Source organism: Podarcis erhardii (genome assembly GCF_964252035.2).
Source record: "Podarcis erhardii genome assembly, chromosome: 13".
Classification (NCBI taxonomy): Eukaryota; Metazoa; Chordata; class Lepidosauria; order Squamata; family Lacertidae; genus Podarcis; species Podarcis erhardii.
In genome coordinates, this window is record NC_138502.1 from 38,982,804 (window position 1) to 39,003,732 (window position 20,929).

General features: G+C 43.0%; 1 protein-coding gene across 2 annotated transcripts in view; it reads left to right on the top strand.

Moving 5' to 3' along the window:
* The first annotated feature begins 2,485 nt into the window (after nucleotides 1-2,485).
* MYO1D (myosin ID) overlaps nucleotides 2,486-20,929 on the top strand; it is a 175,922-nt gene continuing 157,478 nt past the window's right edge. Inside the window, exon 1 of one of the 2 annotated variants that reach the window (XR_014150687.1) lies at nucleotides 2,486-2,767. Coding sequence is in view for 1 of the 2 variants with exons in the window: in XM_081837683.1 (XP_081693809.1) it covers nucleotides 2,673-2,767 (95 nt within the window). In the remaining variant the exon portion in view is untranslated. The remainder of the gene's footprint in view (nucleotides 2,768-20,929) is intronic. The other variant, XM_081837683.1, reaches the window with a different exon arrangement.

The window sequence follows — 20,929 nt, forward strand, 5'->3', positions numbered from 1 at the left end:
CCAGAAAAAATAGAAATCAAGGTAACAAACTTTTTATAAGCTTTTTATAAAGTTGGAGTTGTAAAAATGAGATATGGTAGTAAGATCCTATGTGGTGGACTTGTATGGTTATAAGCGAGTTTTGGAATAACATATGATGAATTTAAGAAATTATTTAAATTTACTTTTAAAAAAAGACTGGATATTTTCCTTCTAGGAATACTGCCAACAGAAATAAAGCAAAATACAAGACCACTGCTTATGTACTCAATTACAGCTGCAAGAATACTGGTAGCAAGAAGCTGGAAATGCGAAACAACACCAAAAGACAGGATGCTATAAGTGATATTCTTTTCTTATTGTTAATTGTCTTGTGTTCTTTTTATTTTTATTCTCTTTATTTTTTCTCTTTTTATCTTCGTGTTTAATTGTTGTAACCATTTGTAATACATTTGTAAGATGATATTTTAAATCAATAAAGATTATTTTTTTAAAAGGGATATGCGGAAACTGCAAAACTTACCAGAAAAATTAGAAATCAAAGTAACAAACTTTTTATAAAAGAATGGAAATGGTTTACTGAATATTTACAAACTAAACAGATAAGAACATTGGCAGGATTATTGTAGTAACCTGCAGTTTCATAGGAGTAAATATTTAAAGCAGATCCAAATTAATTTGGTTATGCAGCAAACATGAAAAATAAATTTAAGGAACTGCAGAAAGAGGGGGAAGGCAGTCAAGCTTTGAAATGTTCAAATGACTGTAAAATTATGGAAATGTATCAAATTGAAAATCAATTTTTTTAAAAGAAACCCATTGGAGCCACTCTCTGTGGGTTTAGCCTACCTCACAAGATGGTTGTGGAGATAAAAGAGGAAAAGGGAAGAAAAACCACGCACCTCGCCTGGAGCGCCTTGAGAGGAAAGGTGGGCTACAAGCGTTCTAAGCTACCCATGCCTGGAAGAAGCGGACCAATTAGATCCCTTCCAGTCAGGATTCAGGCCTCATCGTGGGACTGAAACTGCCTTGGTCGCACTGGTCGATGATCTCCAGCGGGCTAGGGACAAAGGTGAGAGCTGTTTCCTAGTTCTGCTGGATCTCTCAGCGGCTTTTGACACCATTGACCATAACATCCTTCTGGACCGTCTAGAGGGGCTGGGAGCGGGGGGCACTGTTATACAGTGGTTCCCCTCCTTCCTCCTGGGCCATGTTTAGAAAGTGGGGGGGGGGATGAGAGTTCAGACCCCTGGGCTCTCACTTGTGGGGTGCCTCAGGGTTCTGTCCTCTCCCCCATGCTTTTCAACATCTACAGTATATGCAGCCGCTGGGAGAGATCATCAGGGGTTTGGACTGGGTGTTCATCAATATCCGGATGATACCCAGCTCTTCCTCTCTTTCAAATCGGAACCAGTGAAGGCGGTGAAGGTCCTGTGTGAGTGTCTGGAGGCAGTTGGAGGATGGATGGTGGCTAACAGATTGAGGTTGAATCCTGACAGGACAGAAGTACTGTTTTGGGGGGACAGGAGGTGGGCAGGTGTGGAAGACTCCCTGGTCCTGAATGGGGTAACTGTGCCCCTAAGGAACCAGGTGCGCAGCCTGGGAGTCATTCTGGACTCACAGCTGTTCATGGAGGCGCAGGTCAATTCTGTGTCCAGGGCAGCTGTTTATCAACTCCATCTGGTACGCAGGCTGAGACCCTACCTGTCTGCGGACTGTCTCGCCAGAGTGGTGCATGCTCTGATTACCTCCCGCTTGGACTACTGCAAAGTGCTCTATGTGGGGCTACCTTTGAAGGTGACCTGGAAACTACAATTAATCCAGAATGCAGCAGCTGGACTGGTGACTGGGAGCAGCCGCCGATACCATATAACACCGGTCTTGAAAGACCTACATTGGCTCCCAGTATGTTTCTGAGCACAATTCAAAGTGTTGGTGCTGACCTTTAAAGCCCTAAACAGCCTCGGTCCAGTATACCTGAAGGAGCGTTTCCACCCCCATCGTCCTACCCGGACGCTGAGGTCCAGCACCGAGGGCCTTCTGGCGGTTCCCTCATTGCGAGAAGCCAAGTTACAGGGAACCAGGCAGAGGGCCTTCTCGGTAGTGGCGCCCGCCCTGTGGAACGCCCTCCCACCAGATGTCAAAGAGAAAAATAACTACCAAACTTTTAGAAGACATCTAAAGGCAGCCCTGTTCAGGGAAGTTTTTAATGTTTAATAGGTTATTGTATTTTAGTGTTCTACTGGAAGCCGCCCAGAGTGTCTGGGGGGAGGGACCCAGCCAGATGGGCGGGGTATAAATAATAAATTATTATTATTATTACATCGAGACACGACGTTTGAACGTCACGTCGTATGCAAGCGCGCCCTTCGGAGCGAGCCGCCAGGTGGCCCTGCAAGTAAAGCTTTCATAGAGCGAGAGGGGAGAGGAGCGGCAGGCATCCAAGAGTGGGCGTGGCTTCTCCCCTCCCGCAGCCCCGCCCAACTCGGGCGTGACGCGCGCGCCTCCAGTCTCGAGTGGCCTCTCAGGTGAAGGGGGCGTGGCCTCCTCGAGTCGACTCCCTCGGCCGGTCGGCTGCGCTTTTCTGCCCGGCTCCGGCGCGCCCGCCCGCCCGTCCTTCTTCCCTTCGCCTTCGCCCGCCGTGTGGGCTTTGCCGCTCCGTCCGCCGGGTCCCTTCGCCCCCTCGCAGCGCCATGGCAGAGCAGGAGAGCCTCGAGTTCGGCAAGGCGGACTTCGTGCTGCTCGACGCCGTCTCCATGCCCGAGTTCATGGCCAACCTTCGGCTGAGGTAAAAAGAAAGGAGTGGGGGGAGTGGGCGGGGCGTCGCGGGTCCCTCTCTCTCTCTCTCTCTCCCGGCGCCCCTCCCCATCGAATTTCCGAGGGAGGGGGGCAGGAGCAGAGCTCTCTCTGATTGGTGGGTTGAGACGGGAACGGGGAAACAGGCAGGTGCTAAGGGTCGCGGCTTTTGCGCGGGATTCGAACTCAGCGCTCTCGAGCGGTCCATTAGCAGCGAGCGTTTCTCTCTCGCGCGCGTACCTGGAGCTCTTTTTTTACATCCTTGCGAGCCCTCGCTGCCCCGGAAAACCGCCCGGGCGTTGCTGCGGCTCCCCGGTGCGCGTGGGGTGGCTAAAGACCGAGAGCGAAAGAGAGGGCGGGTTGCCTCTGGGCCATATGGGCTGAGTTCGTGGGAAGAGGCAAGATTCAGAGCGGATTATTTCCTGGTTGGTTGGCAACTCCGTTTTCCTGGTCGCTGCCTGAAGTGCACCTGGTTGCAAAAGTTTCCTTCTCTGGATAGGCTCTTTTAATCTTATCCTGATAATGATTCTGTGGTTTTTGGTTTTTTTCAAATCCAGTCACTTAAATAGGAGCTCCGCAGCATCTTATTGCCAGTTGTGGCCATAAGGAGGGTGTTAGTTTTCATAGAATCATACATCAATGGTTTTGTTCGGTGGATGAGTCGGAGACCATATTCTTTTGGGGGAAGGTAGCTGTGGACCACCTACCTGTGATGGGGTGTGTGGGGAGGTCTGAAGCAAAAAGTGGGTGGAAGAGTTTGTCTGTCTGCCTCTTCCCTTAATTTGTTCACCCATGCATTCATTCTCTCCCTTTCCACACTCACTCATTCATTCACTCATTCTCTCTCACACCTGTTCACAGTACCCTTCTCTCACTTTTATTCTTCTATCCATTCATTACAGTGGTGCCTTGGGGTACATACGCTTCAGTTTACATACGCTTCAGGTTACAGACTCCGCTAACCCAGAAATATTACCTCGGGTTAAGAACTTTGCTTCAGGATGAGAAGAGAAATCGTGCTCTGGCGACGCAGCGGCACCAGGAGGCCCCATTAGCTAAAGTGGTGCTTCAGGTTAAGAACGGACCCCTGGAACGAATTAAGTACTTAACCCGAGGTACCACTGTATTTAGGGCTTGGTAGACCACACTGAAAGTGGTGGAGGACTGTAGGTGACCCTTGAGCTGTAGGTTGCCCCCTTGTGCTTTGTATTGTACATGTATGGTCCTGCTAGGTCAAATTAATGGTCTACCTAGGCTGACATCCTGCCTCATGCTCAATATCAATCCTCAACAGCAAAACTGAAGTAACTGCTTGAAATATCCGAAAGCCATTTCATTTTAATTATCTAAGTATTTTGACCTTTCCCTGACTTTCAGGGTAGATCCCCTCCCAAAGGAGAGCATAGAGAGATTTTTATCACCACTATTTCAACGTTCATCAGTAAGCACTGTGATTTGAATGGCATGTTTGTAATGCGTCTTAATCATAGCATTGGTAAGGTGGTGTTAGTCAGGGATCCTGCCATCATCACCGTGCCCACATTCCTAACCCTATGAAATCCAGACCACAAAATGTTTCATAATCAGAAAAGCTGCTCTTAGGTCAGGCATCCCCAACCTTCGGCCCTCCAGATATTTATGACTACAATTCCCATCACCCCTGACCACTAGTCCTGTTAGCTAGGGATCATGGGAGTTGTAAGCCAAAACAGCTGGAGGGCCGCAGGTTGGGAATGCCTGTCTTAGGTATCCCTCTGTCCCCATATTACCCAACCAGGACTGCGTAGCAGCCTGTAAAAATAAAACAAAATACCAGCCATTGTTTTGGCAGCTCCAGCAAGTGAACAGAGAGGGAGAGACTGAGTATCTCTTTCTGATCTGTGTTGCTCACAGCAGTTGTGGCTAAAGTCTGAGAGTATTTTGCCATCCTGTCCAGAATCTTCATCCAGCGAAAATGGTAGCTGAGTTGGGTTACCTGGCACATCTTGCTTTTCAGTAATGTAAAATATATGTTTAAAAACTGAACTATAATTGCTTCTTAGAAAAAGCAGAATTGAATACAATGGTTAATTGCTAATTCCCTCCAGGGCTGCCATGTGTTGGCAATGTGATCATGAAACACCTGCCCTGCGGCTATTTCATAATCACTATGCCCTGGCAAACAGCTCTTTCAAGGAACAGAATAATGGCTGAAATTCTTGAAGGCAGAACAGGGAAAATAATTTGAAAGGAGGCGGGGGAGAGAATAAGGTAAATTTTTCAGTCTTCTCTCCCCTCACCATCATTCAGAAAGTAGCATTTATGTTTATGATCTTGAGAGTGCTTGTTTGAACCCTTCCATTTATTTGAATGGGACTTATTTTCAAATAAGTATGCTTAGGCTTGCTAAGTGGAGTATCAAAACTTTTTGCAAATATTCTCTTCCTTCATTGCAAATAAGTTGCATCTAGCTTTCTTGCAGTGAAACAGGCATCTCCTCTTCTAGATGTTTAGCTCAGTTGCAGCAGCTGGTCAGTGCCTATTTTTGTTGGTTTCGTGGCAAAATGGTATTCCATTTCTCTGGGCGGGTGTGTGGTCTGTGGCTGTAGACATGTCACTATATTTAAACACATTTGGCACATATGAGCATTTCTGGGTTGGCGAAGTTTATATTTCATGAAAACAGGCATGCTGATCCTGGACATATCTTTATGGAACTTTGGTCAATTGGTTTCAGTTCAGTTTATTTTTAAGTAAATATGCCTAGCACGTTAGCATAAGCCCTAATTCATCTAGGGATAAATTGTGCAATTTGGTTTGAAAGACATAGCTGATGAACAGGATTTATGGTCTCCTACTGAAGTCTCTCTCCCCTTGTGCGATCTGACATTCTTTCTCCTATACGCTGGATTAGTTGTCCTCTTTGTGTTCCAAATCTCTCTTGAAAATCCACTGCTTCCAGAAGTGTTTTCAGGATCACAAGAGTAGTCCTGCCTGTTCTTCCAGAAGCAAGAGAACTATCTAGAGTTGCCTAATGGAAGTTCCTTGAAAATCTGGGCTAGGTCAGTTCCTGGATGGGATAATTTTTGGAAGTCACCATAGACCTAGAAGGAGCCATATAGGAACCTCTCGTTGCCTCAATTAATTAATGGCTTTCCAGAGTCTGCTTGAAGATCTTCAGCAAAGGAGAACTCCACCCCAAGTCTTTAATTCCATTGTCAAAATTGATATTATCGTTAAGGAGATTTTCCTAATGTTGAATCAAAATCTACCCTCCTGTAACTTAAACCCATTAGATCTAATCCTGCCCTTTGAAGCAGCAGGTAGCAAGTCTTTGTTCTTTTCTTTAGTGACAGCTGTTTAGGTAATTGAAGTGTGCTGTCATCTCCCACATCCTACCCCATACATGGCCAAGATAAGCATTCCCACTTCTTTTAGTCCAGGATTGGGGAACTTATAGTATTGCAGATATTTCTGGATCCCATATCCCATCACCCCTGGCCATTGGTCATGCTGACTGAGGTTGATGGGAGTTGGAATTCAACGATATCTAGAGGACCACAGATTCATAGAATCATAGAACTGTAGAGTTGGAAGGGACCCTGAGGACCATCTAGTCCAACCCCCTGCAATGCTGTTCCATACGGGGATTGAACCTTTAACCTTGGCATTATCAGCACCACACTGTAACCAACTGTCCTGCTTTAACTTTTCCTCATAGGGCTTGTTTTCTCTTCCCTTCCTCTGAACCAATACTGGACTATCTATTTCCTCCTTTAAGTGCAACAGCCCAGAACATGGCACAGTACTCCTGATGAAGTAAGACTTAGGCATAAAATTGAACTACTGCTTTTTGAGTTGAAGTGTATGACTCTCCTGCAGCCTAAAATTTCCCTAGCCTTGTTTGCAGCTGCCTCACACTGTTGACTCATTGGTATCTTGTGATTAGCTACAATCCTGAGATCATTTTCACATGTACTGCTGCCAAGTTGAGCATCTCCCATCCTATATCTGTGCACACACGCCCCTTCTCAGATGCAGAACTTTGTATCCCACTCAGTTATTTGTCCTTGCCAAACTAGATAAGGATCCCTTCTGCTCCTTCATCTAAGTCATTAATGAAAATGTTGTTGAAGTATATGGGGCTCGGGAGGACTTCCGGGTTGGCGCCATCGCCGAATGGCAGACTCCCTCCGAGCTCCGGAGGGAGCCTGCTCGGCAGGGGTTGGGTTCTACCGCGCCGGCGACGCGGGGACCCTCAAAAACCATGGGCGCTGAAACCCATGGGCATGGTGACTCGGCAGGCACCGTTTGCGCCCCCCCGACCCGCGAAGGTGGTGCTGTGAGTCCTCCGCTTTCCCTGCCGAGCGAAGCCGCATGCCATTCGATTAAAAAGGGGGAAATTTTTTTTTTAAAATTTGGAGCGAGCGGGGGAGGTGCAAAAAGGAAGTCAGCCTCCCCCCTGTTGTAGAGGAGTTAAAGCAAAGGATTTGACAACTAAGATCGAGTGCAACCTTATTTTGATAAAGTCATTAATTTCGCGATGGAAAATTACAAGACTGGGCTGGAGGAGAAAAGTGGAATGTGAATTAAAATGCAACCCCCCCCCGAAACCCCGGGAGCGAGCCGTGAGAGCGCCGGGAGAGGAGAAATAGAGGTTTTGACAGCTGTCAAAGGAGCTGTCAAAGCGGAAGAACAAAAAGAGAACTTTGTTACGAGGACTTTGCTGGTTACATTTGTTACAAATTGGATATAAATTGTTTAAAACAAGGAATAATAAGTTACTTTGACTGTTGGGTGTGATCGGGAAGGAAACTGAGTTACTATAATCCCTCTAGAGGAGCTGTGGGACACTACAAGTATTGCTGGCATGGAATTTGAATAGGACTTTTTATCTCCTGGGAAACTGCAGAAATGGAACACTATTTTGTCTACAGAGGTCTATACACTAAAGGAGACAATAGATTTATCTATTGAAGAATGGAAGGGACTTGACGTAATGTTTCGTTCCTGAATAACAAAGCCTCTGCAGAGGAATTAGAAGCTTTTGGAATTAGAACATTTGTGCAGGAGAGCAGGGGAAAAAAAAAAGGAGGAGAGAGATCAACAAGAACAACAAGAATAACAAGAACTGGACAAAGTTGGAAGTGGGAACATTTGGGACATCCAGATCTGAAAGGTCTAAAGAAATAAAATTGGAGTTTTTACTCTTAAATACAAAGATCTGGATGGAAAAAATGGACCTTTTTGAGACAGACTCCTTCCATTCGAAACTAAAGATGACCAAAAGACGGCAAAGACTATTAAAAAGACGGCAAAGTGGACTGGTGAAAGATTATGGCTTAGATGTGGGAGCTCCAGGATGACAGTAGACATTGATGGACATTGGGAACGCAACCGGGAAAGGGGGGAGGGAAATTTGGAATCCAAAGGGTGTTAAATTACATTTTATTCTTTTTTCTATCTTTTTTTTTATTCTAATCTGTATTGCATACTAAAGAGGGGAACTCGTGGAAGGGAACAGGTTGATTTTAGGGGATGGGAAAATATTTTGAAATTGGGACAATGATAATAATTTTAAAACTTGGGGTAAGAATTTGTTGAATTTATTTGAAAGAATTGGAATACAAGAGGGGGAGGGGAGGGGAAGTCCTGGAAAGATGCCATTGAAAATAAGGTTTTAAATTTGGATGTTTTTCTTTTTTTGTTATATTTGAAAATCTTTAATAAATATTATTTTTTTTAAAAAAGAAGTATATGGGGCTCGGAGCAAAGCCCTACTCCACTCTTGAGTACAGTTTTTCAATTAGCTGTTAATCCAGCTGACAGTGTTCTTGCCTAGCCTGCATTTAACCAATTTGCTAACCAAAATATGATTAAGGACTTTGTCAGATGATTTGATGAAATCTAGATTAATTACATCCACAGAATTCCCACAATTCACCAAGCTCTACAATTAGAATAAAGAAGAAACGGGAGTTGTCTGATAGAGTGTTCTTTAGTAGAAGCCAGAATAAGATTGTCCCAGCTTCTATTAATGACTACATTGTTATCAAGAATCTTACAAATGGACTCCTTTAAAATCTGTTCTAGGATCTTACTGTGTCAAAGTCAGATTGGACCATGGTGCATCCAGTCCAACATTCTGCTTCCTGTAGTGGCCCCTCTGAGAAGCCCATAAGTAAGACATGGTCAATAGCCCTTTCCTGTCACTTGCTGGCAACTAGTATTTAGTGCGCTCTCAAACAGGAGGTAGTATATAGTTGTCATGACTAGCAGCTATTGATAGACTTATTCTCCATTCTTCTGTGATGGCGAGTTCCATAAATTATACATTCTGTGAAGGAATACTTCCCCCCATCCTCTCACTTCAATTTCCTGCCGGTCATCTTCATTGGATGACCTGAGTTCTGGTGGTTTAAGAGAAGTGTGGGGAATTATATCCATTCCCCCCCCAAAATGTGTTTAGAGTGTCATCTTGGAGCACCTTAGATTTCAACATTCTACTTAGCAACAAAAATTTTGCCCTCTACAATGTAGGGCATCCCAGTTTACTCTGTTCATCGTCTCTTGATCCTATTCTATAATTAAGTGGTTTTCAAATCTGAAGTTCCTGGAGCAATGACGAGAGGAGCACAAAATTCTTGAAGCAGGCAGTGTCTTCCTTTCCTCTATCCAGGATCTGGGTGAATTTTATGCCCCTTGGCAGAAGCCCCTCATTTCTTAGGGGTAACTGCTGGTTTATTTGTTGTTTATTTATTACATTTATATACCACCATTCTCTGCCAAGGATCTCAAGGTGGTGCACATGCTTCTCTTCCCCATTTCACCCTCACAACAACCCTGTGAGGTAGGTTAGACTAAGAGATAGTGACTGGTCCAAGGTCACTCAGTGAGTTTCATGGGTGAGTGAGGATTTGAACCCTGCCTTCAGTGCCTTCTCAGTGAAGAGAGCTGCTGCTTTATTTATTTTTTGAACATATTTTTTGGTTTTTCAATTGATTTACAGCCATCCTTTTCATACACGTCAACACATACAATAAACATTTGAGATCTCTCAACATTACACCATCGAACATGTGTGTGTAAACAAGAAAAGGAAAATAAAAACTATGTTACTTATCTACTCATTGTGTTTTTACATTGTTTGCACCGGACTTCCTTCCACCTCTTACTTGGGTCCATAGAATTCTATGTTGTACGCCATCCAAGTTGTATCTAATCTGTTTACCATCTTTTCCACAGTTTCTACTAGTTATCTTTACAAGAGTTATTCTCTCCCAGTCAAGATTTTTAAATCAACGCAGTAATCTTTCAGATTTTTTTTTTAATTACTCCAATTGTTGTTAAAGTTTTGGTACTCTTGGTCTCTTAATTGCCCTGTCAACTTGTCCATCTCTGCGAATTCCACCAGCTTCACTTGCCACTCCCTCTTCGTTGGAATTTGGTCTCGTTTCCAATTTTGTGCTATCAATACTCTCGCTGCCGTGGTGGCGAACATGAATAATTTCTTCAAATCTTTGGGGATCTCATCCCCAATGATTCCTAAAAGGAAAGCTTCTGGCTTAGAGAGCTGCCGCTTTAGGCTTACATTTTGCTGAGCATGGTTTTAGGGATCTTATACTTTTTCCTAAGTGTTGAGCTTAGTATCCCAATCTAAAGGCCCTTGCAAGATATTTACTCATCTTCATTAAGCACAACCAACCATTCTGGAAATCTTAAATTCTTTAAAGAAGTGCTCGTTTCTTTGGGTTTAAATTCCTACCTTAGGGCTGGTTCACACTTATACGTTCATCACAATAGCTGCAATGTCCAGTGATGACTTGGAATCACAAGTAGAATTCTCACATAACTTTTTCTCATCAGTCACAATTTGTTCATGGATGTCAATTTAAATGTTCAATACTATGACTGCAGCATTTGGGGAAATAGAAAATGGTTACCAGCAGCTGTCATAAGTGGCTCTGCTGTTGCCACTGGTTCAATGGAAGCAAAATGTTTTTAAAACAATAGCTGAAAAGTTATTTTTTCAGAACTTGTCACTCAGAGTTAATTTCTACCACAATACTGATTCCCCACTGGCTTCTGGGACAATGTGTTCAAGAACTCTAAATATACCCTAGTAAAGCATATGTGCAATCATCTTAATACTAAAGCTAGAAAAAAATATTTGGAACTGAATGTTTAAAATTTAAGATTTGGCTATAAATTGTGCTGCAATCACTTCTTTATGAAGGGCACAGAGCATGGGAGTCTGAAACTGCACACTGTAGTGCTTTTATTTTTCTCCATATCTTATTGTAGATGAAAATATTTTCCTTCTGTTTGCATCTAAAAACATTTAGGAAGTAAATGCTACTTTTGATGACCAGCTGTATTACTAGTGAGAAAATATATGCGGTGCTGATATCCTTTTAACTTGCCCTTGGAGTGGTAGATGTTAAGCTTTCTGAATGCTGCTTTGTGCTGGTGACGGGAGAGGTTTCTGTAGCAGGAAGGGAATTCACATTATTATTATTATTGCCAATGAAAAACCAAACTCACCACAAGAATGTCCCCATATCCCCTTGTAATTCCAAACATATTACTCCTTTTGCAAAAGCATGAGCAAATAAGGCAGGGAGACTTCCTAAAATTGGCTTTCTGGTTAGACAAACAATTTGTGGACTATATGCTAGAAAAAGAAGAGTGTGAAAGCAGGTCTCATTTTACAGGGTAAACCAAACAGACTCGTTTGCGAGTGTGCTGTGCTTACTTTTGTCTCATAACTTCCTGTAACAATGCTGGATAGGAATCTGACCGAAAGGAGATGGTGTGGAGATCAGAGAGCCCTACCTTTCTTTAGCCACACATCTTCTATAAACCCCTGTGAAAAAATAATGCCCGTTTCCTAGGCTAGTAGTATATCCACTAGACCAATGGTTCCCAATTAGCGAAGTAGATCAGACTCCCTGTTTTTCAAAAGCCAAGCCATGGACCCCCTACTTTGATCTGTATGGTAGTTTTTGTTATGTAAATGGTGCTGTGGACCCTCTGCGGTCTAGGGACCATGACATTAGACCATATGATTGTAACAATAGCTAGTAATGGTTCCTCTACACACCTTGACTGAAATAAAACCCTGCATTTTCCTATCAAAATGAACTTTCTGCATGCACTTGTCATGTATATCCACATTTGCATGTTGATCAGCTTAGAATTAATGCTACATGATGAGCATTGAAGTCAGTAATCAGATGAACGAGCACAAACAATCTAAAGTTGTATCTAGACAAAAATTTGCTGCTTCTGCGTGATTGGGGCCAGGATTCTCTGTCAGAATAGATGCAGAGTTTGGGAGTCCTGTCCAACCCTACTTTTTTATAAAGACGTTCCTGTTGTGTTCGGCAGTGTGATTTATCATCCTCTATTCCTTTAGAGGAATGTCTTGCCACGTTGACTTCTGCATTTTAAATCTTTGTCATTGACTACTATATCACTCTATGTGGGCCTATCCTTGAAGGCAACATGGAAACTTCAGAAAATGCCAAATGCCACTGTGAGTTTCCTTATGCTGGTGCTAATCTTTAGAGGTTTTCAGAGGGCCTTTTGGGTAGTGGCGCCCATTCTGTGGAATGCCCTTCCATCAGATGTTAAGGAAATGAGTAATTATATAACATTTAGGAAACATCTGAAGGCAGCCCTGTGTAGGGAAGCTTTTAAAGTTTTTGTGTTTTACTATGTTTTTATATGTGCTGGAAGCCGCCCAGAGTGGCTAGAGCAGCCCAGTCAGATGGGTGGGTTATACCTCTGCAACCAACTCTTCCTCTATCAACCCTATGACAGCTTTGGTCATCTAGTTGTATAGCAGCAAAGTAAAACACTGAAATAGGCTAAGTTCTCTCTTGCACAAAAAGAAGAAAATGGTGTGTTTGTATGTTTCCCCTCATATCTTGGATTCTACAAATTCTAGAACCTACTCTTTTTTTAAAGAAATGAAAGCTTAGGTGGGGCGATCCCTCCCTTGCTCTCCTTGTCTGGTGCCATGAGGTAAGAACTGTTTCAGATAGAAAGAGGACCTTTACATCAGCTCTCCAACCCCTCATAACTTCAGCACACTCTCCTTATTGGCTTTTAGAAAGCGTTTCAAGCGGTATGTTTTGTTTGGCCTCTCGCGTGGTTGGCTAATCTGAATCTCTTCCACATTTTCATATTGCGTTTTAATCTGCTCTCATAACTGTTATAGGCAGTGTTGAGCTTCAGTAAAGCATCTCTCTTCTCCACTCCTTCCCTTTCCCTCAAATTCACTGGCCAAATCTGGACTCCAGTCAAGTAGCGGAGGTTAGACAATCAAATTATTCCTACAGTATCGGAAGCCTATAGTGCTCTGGCATCTATGAGGAGACAGCTCATACTGGGAATTACGTTGACATGACCATTGTGCTTGGGGGCAGAAAATTTACTTCTCTCCCTACCCCGCCAATAATGCCCTGTTTATTATTTACAGGCAGTGACCGTTTTAGGTGCTTCTGATATGTGCGCAAACTTCTCACACATGCACCACGCCAAACCCGGAAGTGATCTGAAAACGTCGCTAAAAGGGGCAAGGACGGAATGGGGTGTTTGCAGCCACAACTCTTTCATACTCTTCTCCCCCCCCCCCAATTTATTTATTATATTGTGGTGGGGTTTGTGGTGCTGCAAAGGAGAATTGACACCTGTCATGTGTCTCCCCCCCCCAATTAATTCCAGGGTTTTAAAGAAGAGTAATAAATTGATGTAGGATTCCCCCCCCCCCCAGCTGATGACAGGCTAAGACGCCTACAATAAATAGCAGCCTTGTTTCCAGATAACTTAAGAAATGCCTAACAGGTATTTTAGAATCTATCTAACATAAATGCCTTGCATGTGAAACTATTTGACTCGCATTCATGTTAGGGATATATTACAAGGCATCCATAGTAACTGTGCCTCATTGGATACCATAATGTTGAGTCATGGATGATTCTCTTCTAGGGGATTTTCTTCCTATCAGAAAGGTAGCATCATCCTTCACTGGGAGGCTTTTTGTGATTGTGACATCCTTGGCATGTAGCAGTATTTGATTGCTGTATGTGTGAAACTAGCACTGTATACATTCTCTGTTAATGTACTTCTGCATGCAACCCCTTTGCTCACATTGGTTCCACTATGAAGAAGTGTGCATGCACACGAAAGCTTATACTGTACACAGAACAAATTTAGTTGGTCTCTACGGTGCTACTGGACAATTTTTTAATTTTTTAATTTATTCCGACTGCACCAGACCAACACAGCTACCTACCTGAATCTATGAAATTCTTGCTATGCATGAATCAGAGTCCAAGCTTTTGGAGCTCTGAGCAAAGTTAATGAAGCTGAGATGCAATAGAAAGAGTTAATGGCACAGAGACTTCCATTCTGCTGGTATGCCGGGTTCACGCCCTTGCTTTGTTTGTCTAGTCTCCCTTGATAACCAATTAGGAGTTTCACACATTCAGGTTACCTTGGATCACTGCCTTGCAAACCTCTCAACAAGAGCATTGATATTCCTGAAACTAAGCCTTGCCTTAAATTTGTGTTGTTTAAACATGTAGGATCGCTATAATAGGCACCATAATTGGGCACATAGAATAAATGTATTGCTTTATTATTACTGTATAACTTGTTGGCCCCTATGACACTTCAGCTAAGGAGTATTAAGATAGTAAAGGTAAAGGTAAAGGGACCCCTGACTATTAGGTCCAGTTGTGACCGACTCTGGGGTTGCAGTGCTCATCTTGCTTTATTGGCCGAGGGAGCCGGCGTACAGCTTCCGGGTCATGTGGCCAGCATGACTAAGCCGCTTCTGGCGAACCAGAGCAGCGCACGGAAACGCCGTTTACCTTCCCGCCGGAGTGGTACCTATTTATCTACTTGCACTTTGGCATGCTTTCGAACTGCTAGGTTGGCAGGAGCAGGGACCTAGCAACGGGAGCTCACCCCGTTGCGGGGATTCGAACCATCGATCTTCTGATCGGCAAGTCCTAGGCTCTGTGGTTTAACCCACAGCGCCACCCGCATCCCTTTTAAGATAGTAACACAATATAAAAAGAGCCCTGGTTGGGTCAGATCAAGGATTCATTCTGTTTCCAGCAGTTGTCTGCCAGATGACAGTGAGAATCTTGTAAGAGGGCATTAAGACAGTAACCATCTCCCATCATAGTTTTACAGTTCTTATTTGTCTTTTCATATAGCCCTGAAACTTAGAACACTATTTCATTTTTTACAGGTTGGGCCCTGAAAGAGACAAAGGAGGACTGGCCTAAAGCCACCCCTGCTAATTCATGGCTATTTAAAGTTGCTTTCAGCCTTGAAAAACAGACTACCAATTTCTTTACGTGTGCCCCTGGGGTGCCTGCTAATAGAGCCCCATATCCAAAGGGATTTGCTGCTCTTTCTTCTTCAAATCCCAAAGAGACCAACTTACTCTCTTAGCATATGGAATCAAGTCTGCAACTATACAAGGCAAAGCAGCTAGGTGTTGCTGTCTTCCAAGTTCTTCATACATATCTTGCTTACCTCCTGGCTTTTGCTACTCCTGAGTTAAAATACCTGTGTCATCAAGGAATTCTGCATATATAGCTGTAGGAGGGAACTTTTTTTAATGAAACCCAGCATGCAGAAAAATGATTTCCCTTCAGTTATATTGTTGTGTGGAGGGTTCAGAAGTGGCCACGTGAGCAGCTTATACATCTGAATGGTGACATGGCCAAATCTGAGATAGCTCTTTGCTTACATTTAAACCAGAGGTGGGAAACCTGGGACCTGTGGACTACAGCTCCCATAATCCCTGACCAGAGGCCATTCTCACTAATGGAAGATTCAAGCCATCGGGAGGGCCGCAAGTTTCCAGTCCCTCATTTTAAGTCATTCTGTTGATTGAACTGATTAATTAAATAATGACTTTTAGTCTAAAATGCTATCCAGTCCCTGTTTCACTGCTACCATAACCTAGAGAGGAAAACTAAACAAGGATGGAATCTATACACATATTAAAAAAAACGCTGTGAAAATGCTTTGTTAGAAAACGTTTTGAAAAATATATTGAATTTGCCATAGCTCACCATCGCCATCTAGTGTTACATTTGTATATTGCACTTTACAACACATTTAAAAAGTTTTATTTACAGCTGTATAGCTGAGTACAAGGTAAAGAAAAACATTTGTTGCTTAATAGTAGGACCTGTTCCTGGTTCCAAAAGAGGTGATGCTTGTCATCCTTATTATCTAACTAATTAATCTGCTTCCTTGACTTCTAATGCTGCTGTTGAACCTTTTACGAGTGGCCTTTGTAAGAGCACGAGTAGTGAAGCATCTTGAGTTGGTTGCTACATAACCATAGCATGCAGTTGCTTGCCATGTCACTTTAGACAGATCCTTGTAATAAAGAGTAATAATTAACCTTTGGAGCAGTTAAACAACTTTGAATGGCAATAAATCCTTGTTACAAGTGCATGCATCTTGGGGAAGGTGCTCCTTGGAGCTCATTCAATGTGAGCAGCAAGCTGTGGCCCTTTGTTGTTCTTTAAAAGGTCCTGCTATGGCGTGATAGTCCTAAGTATCTGTCTGAAAATTAAATTCCATCCAGGAAATGGCTTTTTAAATGTGTCTGGTTCCCATGAGGTGGGACAAACCGTTGCTACTGGAAGAAGGCTTAGAGGCAGAGTCCATTATTCACCCCACCCACGTATAGCATGAAGATAGTAGAATAAGCTGTTTTTGCATGCTGTGTGCCAATTGTCAGTGCTGGCAGTTGCTGCAGCAACCCCTTGTTTGGATTTTTGTAGCTTATTGCTTCCTCCTTTTTCCTCCTGGATGTGTCCATTCTCTCTTTGTACAGTACATTTTCTCTAGGGCAGCCTAACTGATGTTGCCTATGCTCTGATAACCTCTAGGTTAGATTACTGCAATACATTATACACAGGGCTGCCTCTGAGGTTTGGAAACCTCAACTGGTGCAGAATTTGGTGGCTAGATTGCTCACCCGGGCAAGACAGTTTGAGCATATTACAGTGTTCTGCAGTGGCTGTTGATTAGTTTGTGGACCTAATTCAGATTGCTGGTTCTGACCTATTGAACCTTAAATGACTCAAGATCGCAATACCTCAAGGACCGCCTCTCCATATGAACCTACCCAGACCCTGTGATCATCCTCTGAGGCCCTTCTTTGTGTGCCACCTCCATGAGAAGTCAGGAGGGTAGCAACCTGAGAACAGGCCTTTTCTGCAGTAGCTCCCCGTTTGTGGAATTATCTCCCCAGGGAGGTTCAGCTGGAAAAAGAGAGCCAGTGTGGTATAGTGGTTAAGAGCGGTAGACTCGTAATCTGGTGAACCGGGTTCGCGTCTCCGCTCCTCCACATGCAGCTGCTGGGTGACCTTGGGCTAGTCACACTTCTCTGAAGTCTCTCAGCCTCACTCACCTCACAGAGTGTTTGTTGTGAGGGAGGAAGGGAAATGAGATTGTTAGCCGCTTTGAGACTCCTTCGGGTAGTGATAAAGCGGGATATCAAATCCAAACTCTTACTTGCTCTGCAACTTTTACTAATGTTAGAGGGCATGCTTCTAGGTAGGAGGACATATTTCACGCAATCTACTGTGTGTTTTGGAAAGTGGTTTGTCTGTCCATTTGCTTGTTTGTCCTCTCTGGTTTGGACGCCTCTCAAGATTATCATTGCCAAACTCTGCATGAGGGTTCCTAAGGGGGGAGGGAGGGGGCTTTGTTAATGTTTAATGCCATTTGAATCAAAATGCTGGACCAAAATGTGACTTTGGCATAAGTTCATCTGATTTTTGGCATAATGGGACCAAACTCAAACTACACTATCCATTTATTTAAGAAACCAGAGTAGTCACGATGTCCAGTACCACACTACTGTGACACATTTGCAGTCATATCTTTTGATGTCTGTAAGCATTCTTCTGTTGTCTGTTCATATGTATGCAGGACAGGTGGTATAAATAGATTTTTAAAAGTACATCACATCTGGTTGGCTTTAGCTTCAACATTTGTCTTACATTTCAGTCATGAGCCTAAATGGATGATCGACACTGTCCTTACCATTAAGCCAAACAAGCACAACTCTTGTTTATGCTGGCAAAGAGAACCACAGGCTAAATATGACTTGTTTCACTGGGCAGCATGAAACCCTGTTCTGCCGCATCTGTTAAATAGGAAAACGGTAGCTCCTGATAAATGATAGGCAAGAAAAATATGTATTAAGCAAATTTGTATCTGTAGGGAACTAGTTTCTGATTCAGGTGTGTTCTTTCCAACTTATGTGCAGCAGAATAACGTTTGGTATGCAAACACTGAATTCAGCAATGTGCAAAATTTAGCTTTAGCTTGGCACACTTTCTCCTATTACAGGAGTAAATGGGCAGCAGTGGGAAAGTATGATCACGAGGGAGGTGTTTGTCAATGATAAAATTTTTGAATTGGTCACAATTGTGACTTTCAGAAATATGCAAATATCCCTGCAGTGCTCACTTAAGTTCAGCTGGGAGTTTTTCCTTACTTTATTTTTTTTTATAAAAAAAATCTGGGTTAGTGCCCAAAAATCACTGAAATCGGTTGGCTAGAGAGCTCCAAGTTTGCAGCTATTTTTACTGCTTGCTGTTGGCTGCTTGTTTCCTCCAGAGAACTACAAAGACGATTTGTTCTTTTCAAGTCCTTCTTTATTATGATTATGAATTGTCCAGTGCCAACTGTGAAGGAGGAAATACCGAATAACCCACTGTAGCACTGCAAATGTGCTGTCTGGAACAAAGACTATCCAGCAAATATTTATTGCTGTTTCAGGCTTTGCTGCATGATGATGTGACCTTAATGTTGGTGTTTTCTAGATAAATAAATGTGATTTTTGTTTGTTCGTTAAATCCCTTCTCTAGCAATAGAATGGAAAAAACTCAATGCTTCTCTAATGTTTTTTCTGCCATACCTCGTGGACCACCTCTCCCCATATTAACCGATCCAACCCACACCCAGAGATCATAATCTGAGGCCTTTCTTCATGTGCCTCCTCCATGAGAGGTCTAGAGGGTGGCAACATGAGAACGGGCCTTTTCTGTGATGACTCCCCATTTGTGGAATGCTTTCCCCAGGGACCATTACCTGGCATCTGCGTTGCATGTCTTCAGGCACCAAGCAAAAACATTCCTCTTCTCCAGGCCTTTGGCTAAATCAACAATCTGTGGCCTTTTAAACTATGTGTGGGGGTGTTTATTGTTTTGTTTGCTGTTACGTTATGTATTTTTGTGTTTTCATTCTGTAAACCATCCTGAGATCCTCAGATGAAGGGCGCTCTATACATTTAATATAAAGATTAATATAAAGAATAAGACTATAAGACTATTCTCTCAGTATTCTCATAGTGGAATAATCTCCTGAGCTGCAGTTACCTGAAGGGCCTGCAAGCTTAGATTCCAGGGAACTATGGTTCATGTAGGATTATGTAGACAGTGGAACTGATGAACCGTGGAACTACCTACAGAACATTATTGGCATGGGTAGCTTATTGCAGACAGACACTGTGCCGTTTTCATATACTATGTAAGAATCTGCTTATTACATCATTATTTCTGTTCTTCTTGCCATTCTATCATGTTGGCTGCAAAGGGCATGCTTGGTCTGTGTGTGGAGTATGAAGAAATGAGCAGGGCAAGCATTGCTATATGGATTTGGATTTCTAAACTGTACCTGTTTAGACAAAATAAGACAGAATCCTTTATCATCAGTCTGAATTTATTGCAACTTGATTTTTTAAGGCAATAGCCACTGCATGCATAAAACTGTAGTGATCTGCAACCAGTATTAAAATTGTTTGCATGTTCTTTTTAGACAGGGTCAGCTGCTGAATCCCGGTAATCCCTAGTGCAAATTAAAGTCACTGCCTTGCAGCTTAAATAAAATACGTGCCCCTGCTTATGAAAGTTGTGAGTGTTCACCATTTCATCAGATCCTGAAAATTACATTAAATGTTCTCCAGTTTAATACTCTTCTTAAAATCTTGAAGCCACTGCCTGAACACTGTAGCACAAGTAAACAAACACCAGTGACCAACAGTGTACAGAAAACCAATTTCTGGTCTGTATGTTTATATACCTGGGGCCTGAGGCACGAGAAAGTAACTTGGCTGAAAGGAAGTGCAAGGGGCGAGGGAGGGGTTGACATGCCCACTCTAAAAATGTCTGGTTTTACTACTACTCAAGTCTTTGGAATGTTTATGAATAAGTCTGTGAGTGAATGGGATTACAAGGCAGAAAGGACACCCTTTTAAGGCCTTTACAAGCTTTGCTTAAACTTCATAATCATACGTATAGTGTAGATGTTTAACACTGTTGTCTACTTAATAAACTAATACCTCTCCTTTTCCCTAGCACAGTTGACACTCCTGATACTGTCCTTGATTTCATGAACATTATTGGTTTATGATCTGTTTCGGTTGCTGTGGCCTGCACGGTTGGCAGGGAATGCAAATTATTGTGGGATTCTGTGCTTATTCGTGCTAAAAGTTTTTTTACATTGTGTGCTTTGAATTTGATTTTATCATTTCAGATCTGGGTTTCTCTTGACCACTTGGTCAAGACAATGTCAACATCTCCCATTTTAAAAGTCTTTATTCTCCCAGCAAAGGTACTGCATCTAAACAGAAACTGGCAAACCCTGGACCAGATCCTGCTCTTTGGGAAGTTTCACTTCACTCCTGCTTTTGCATTCCAGGAGGCAACTCCCATGGTGTCATCAGAGCTTGTCAGCAGTCCACCTTGAAAAATGGGGAGGAGTTTTGCCTTCCATCCCTACCTCCTCTGCTTTGTGGCCATCTTAATACCAATTGCTTACTGGAGTCTGTAAACAGGAGTAGATTACTCTACATAATGGTACCAGCTTTCTTAGTTTGGGGTGATTGAGGAGAAGATTAGCTTTTGCTTGTAAGGTTTGGGACAGGCTGTTGTTGCTGTACTGATTTCAGAGCATTATGGTTGTGTTCACACAACTGCTAAAGAATCTGGGGGTTGGGAACCTTAGGCTTTCAAGATGTTGTCGGACTAAAGTTTTCATCGTCCACTGTTGGTCATGCTGGCTGGGGCTGATTGGAGTTGGGAGTCCGTTTTGGCTCCCGAACAATCAAAAACTGGAA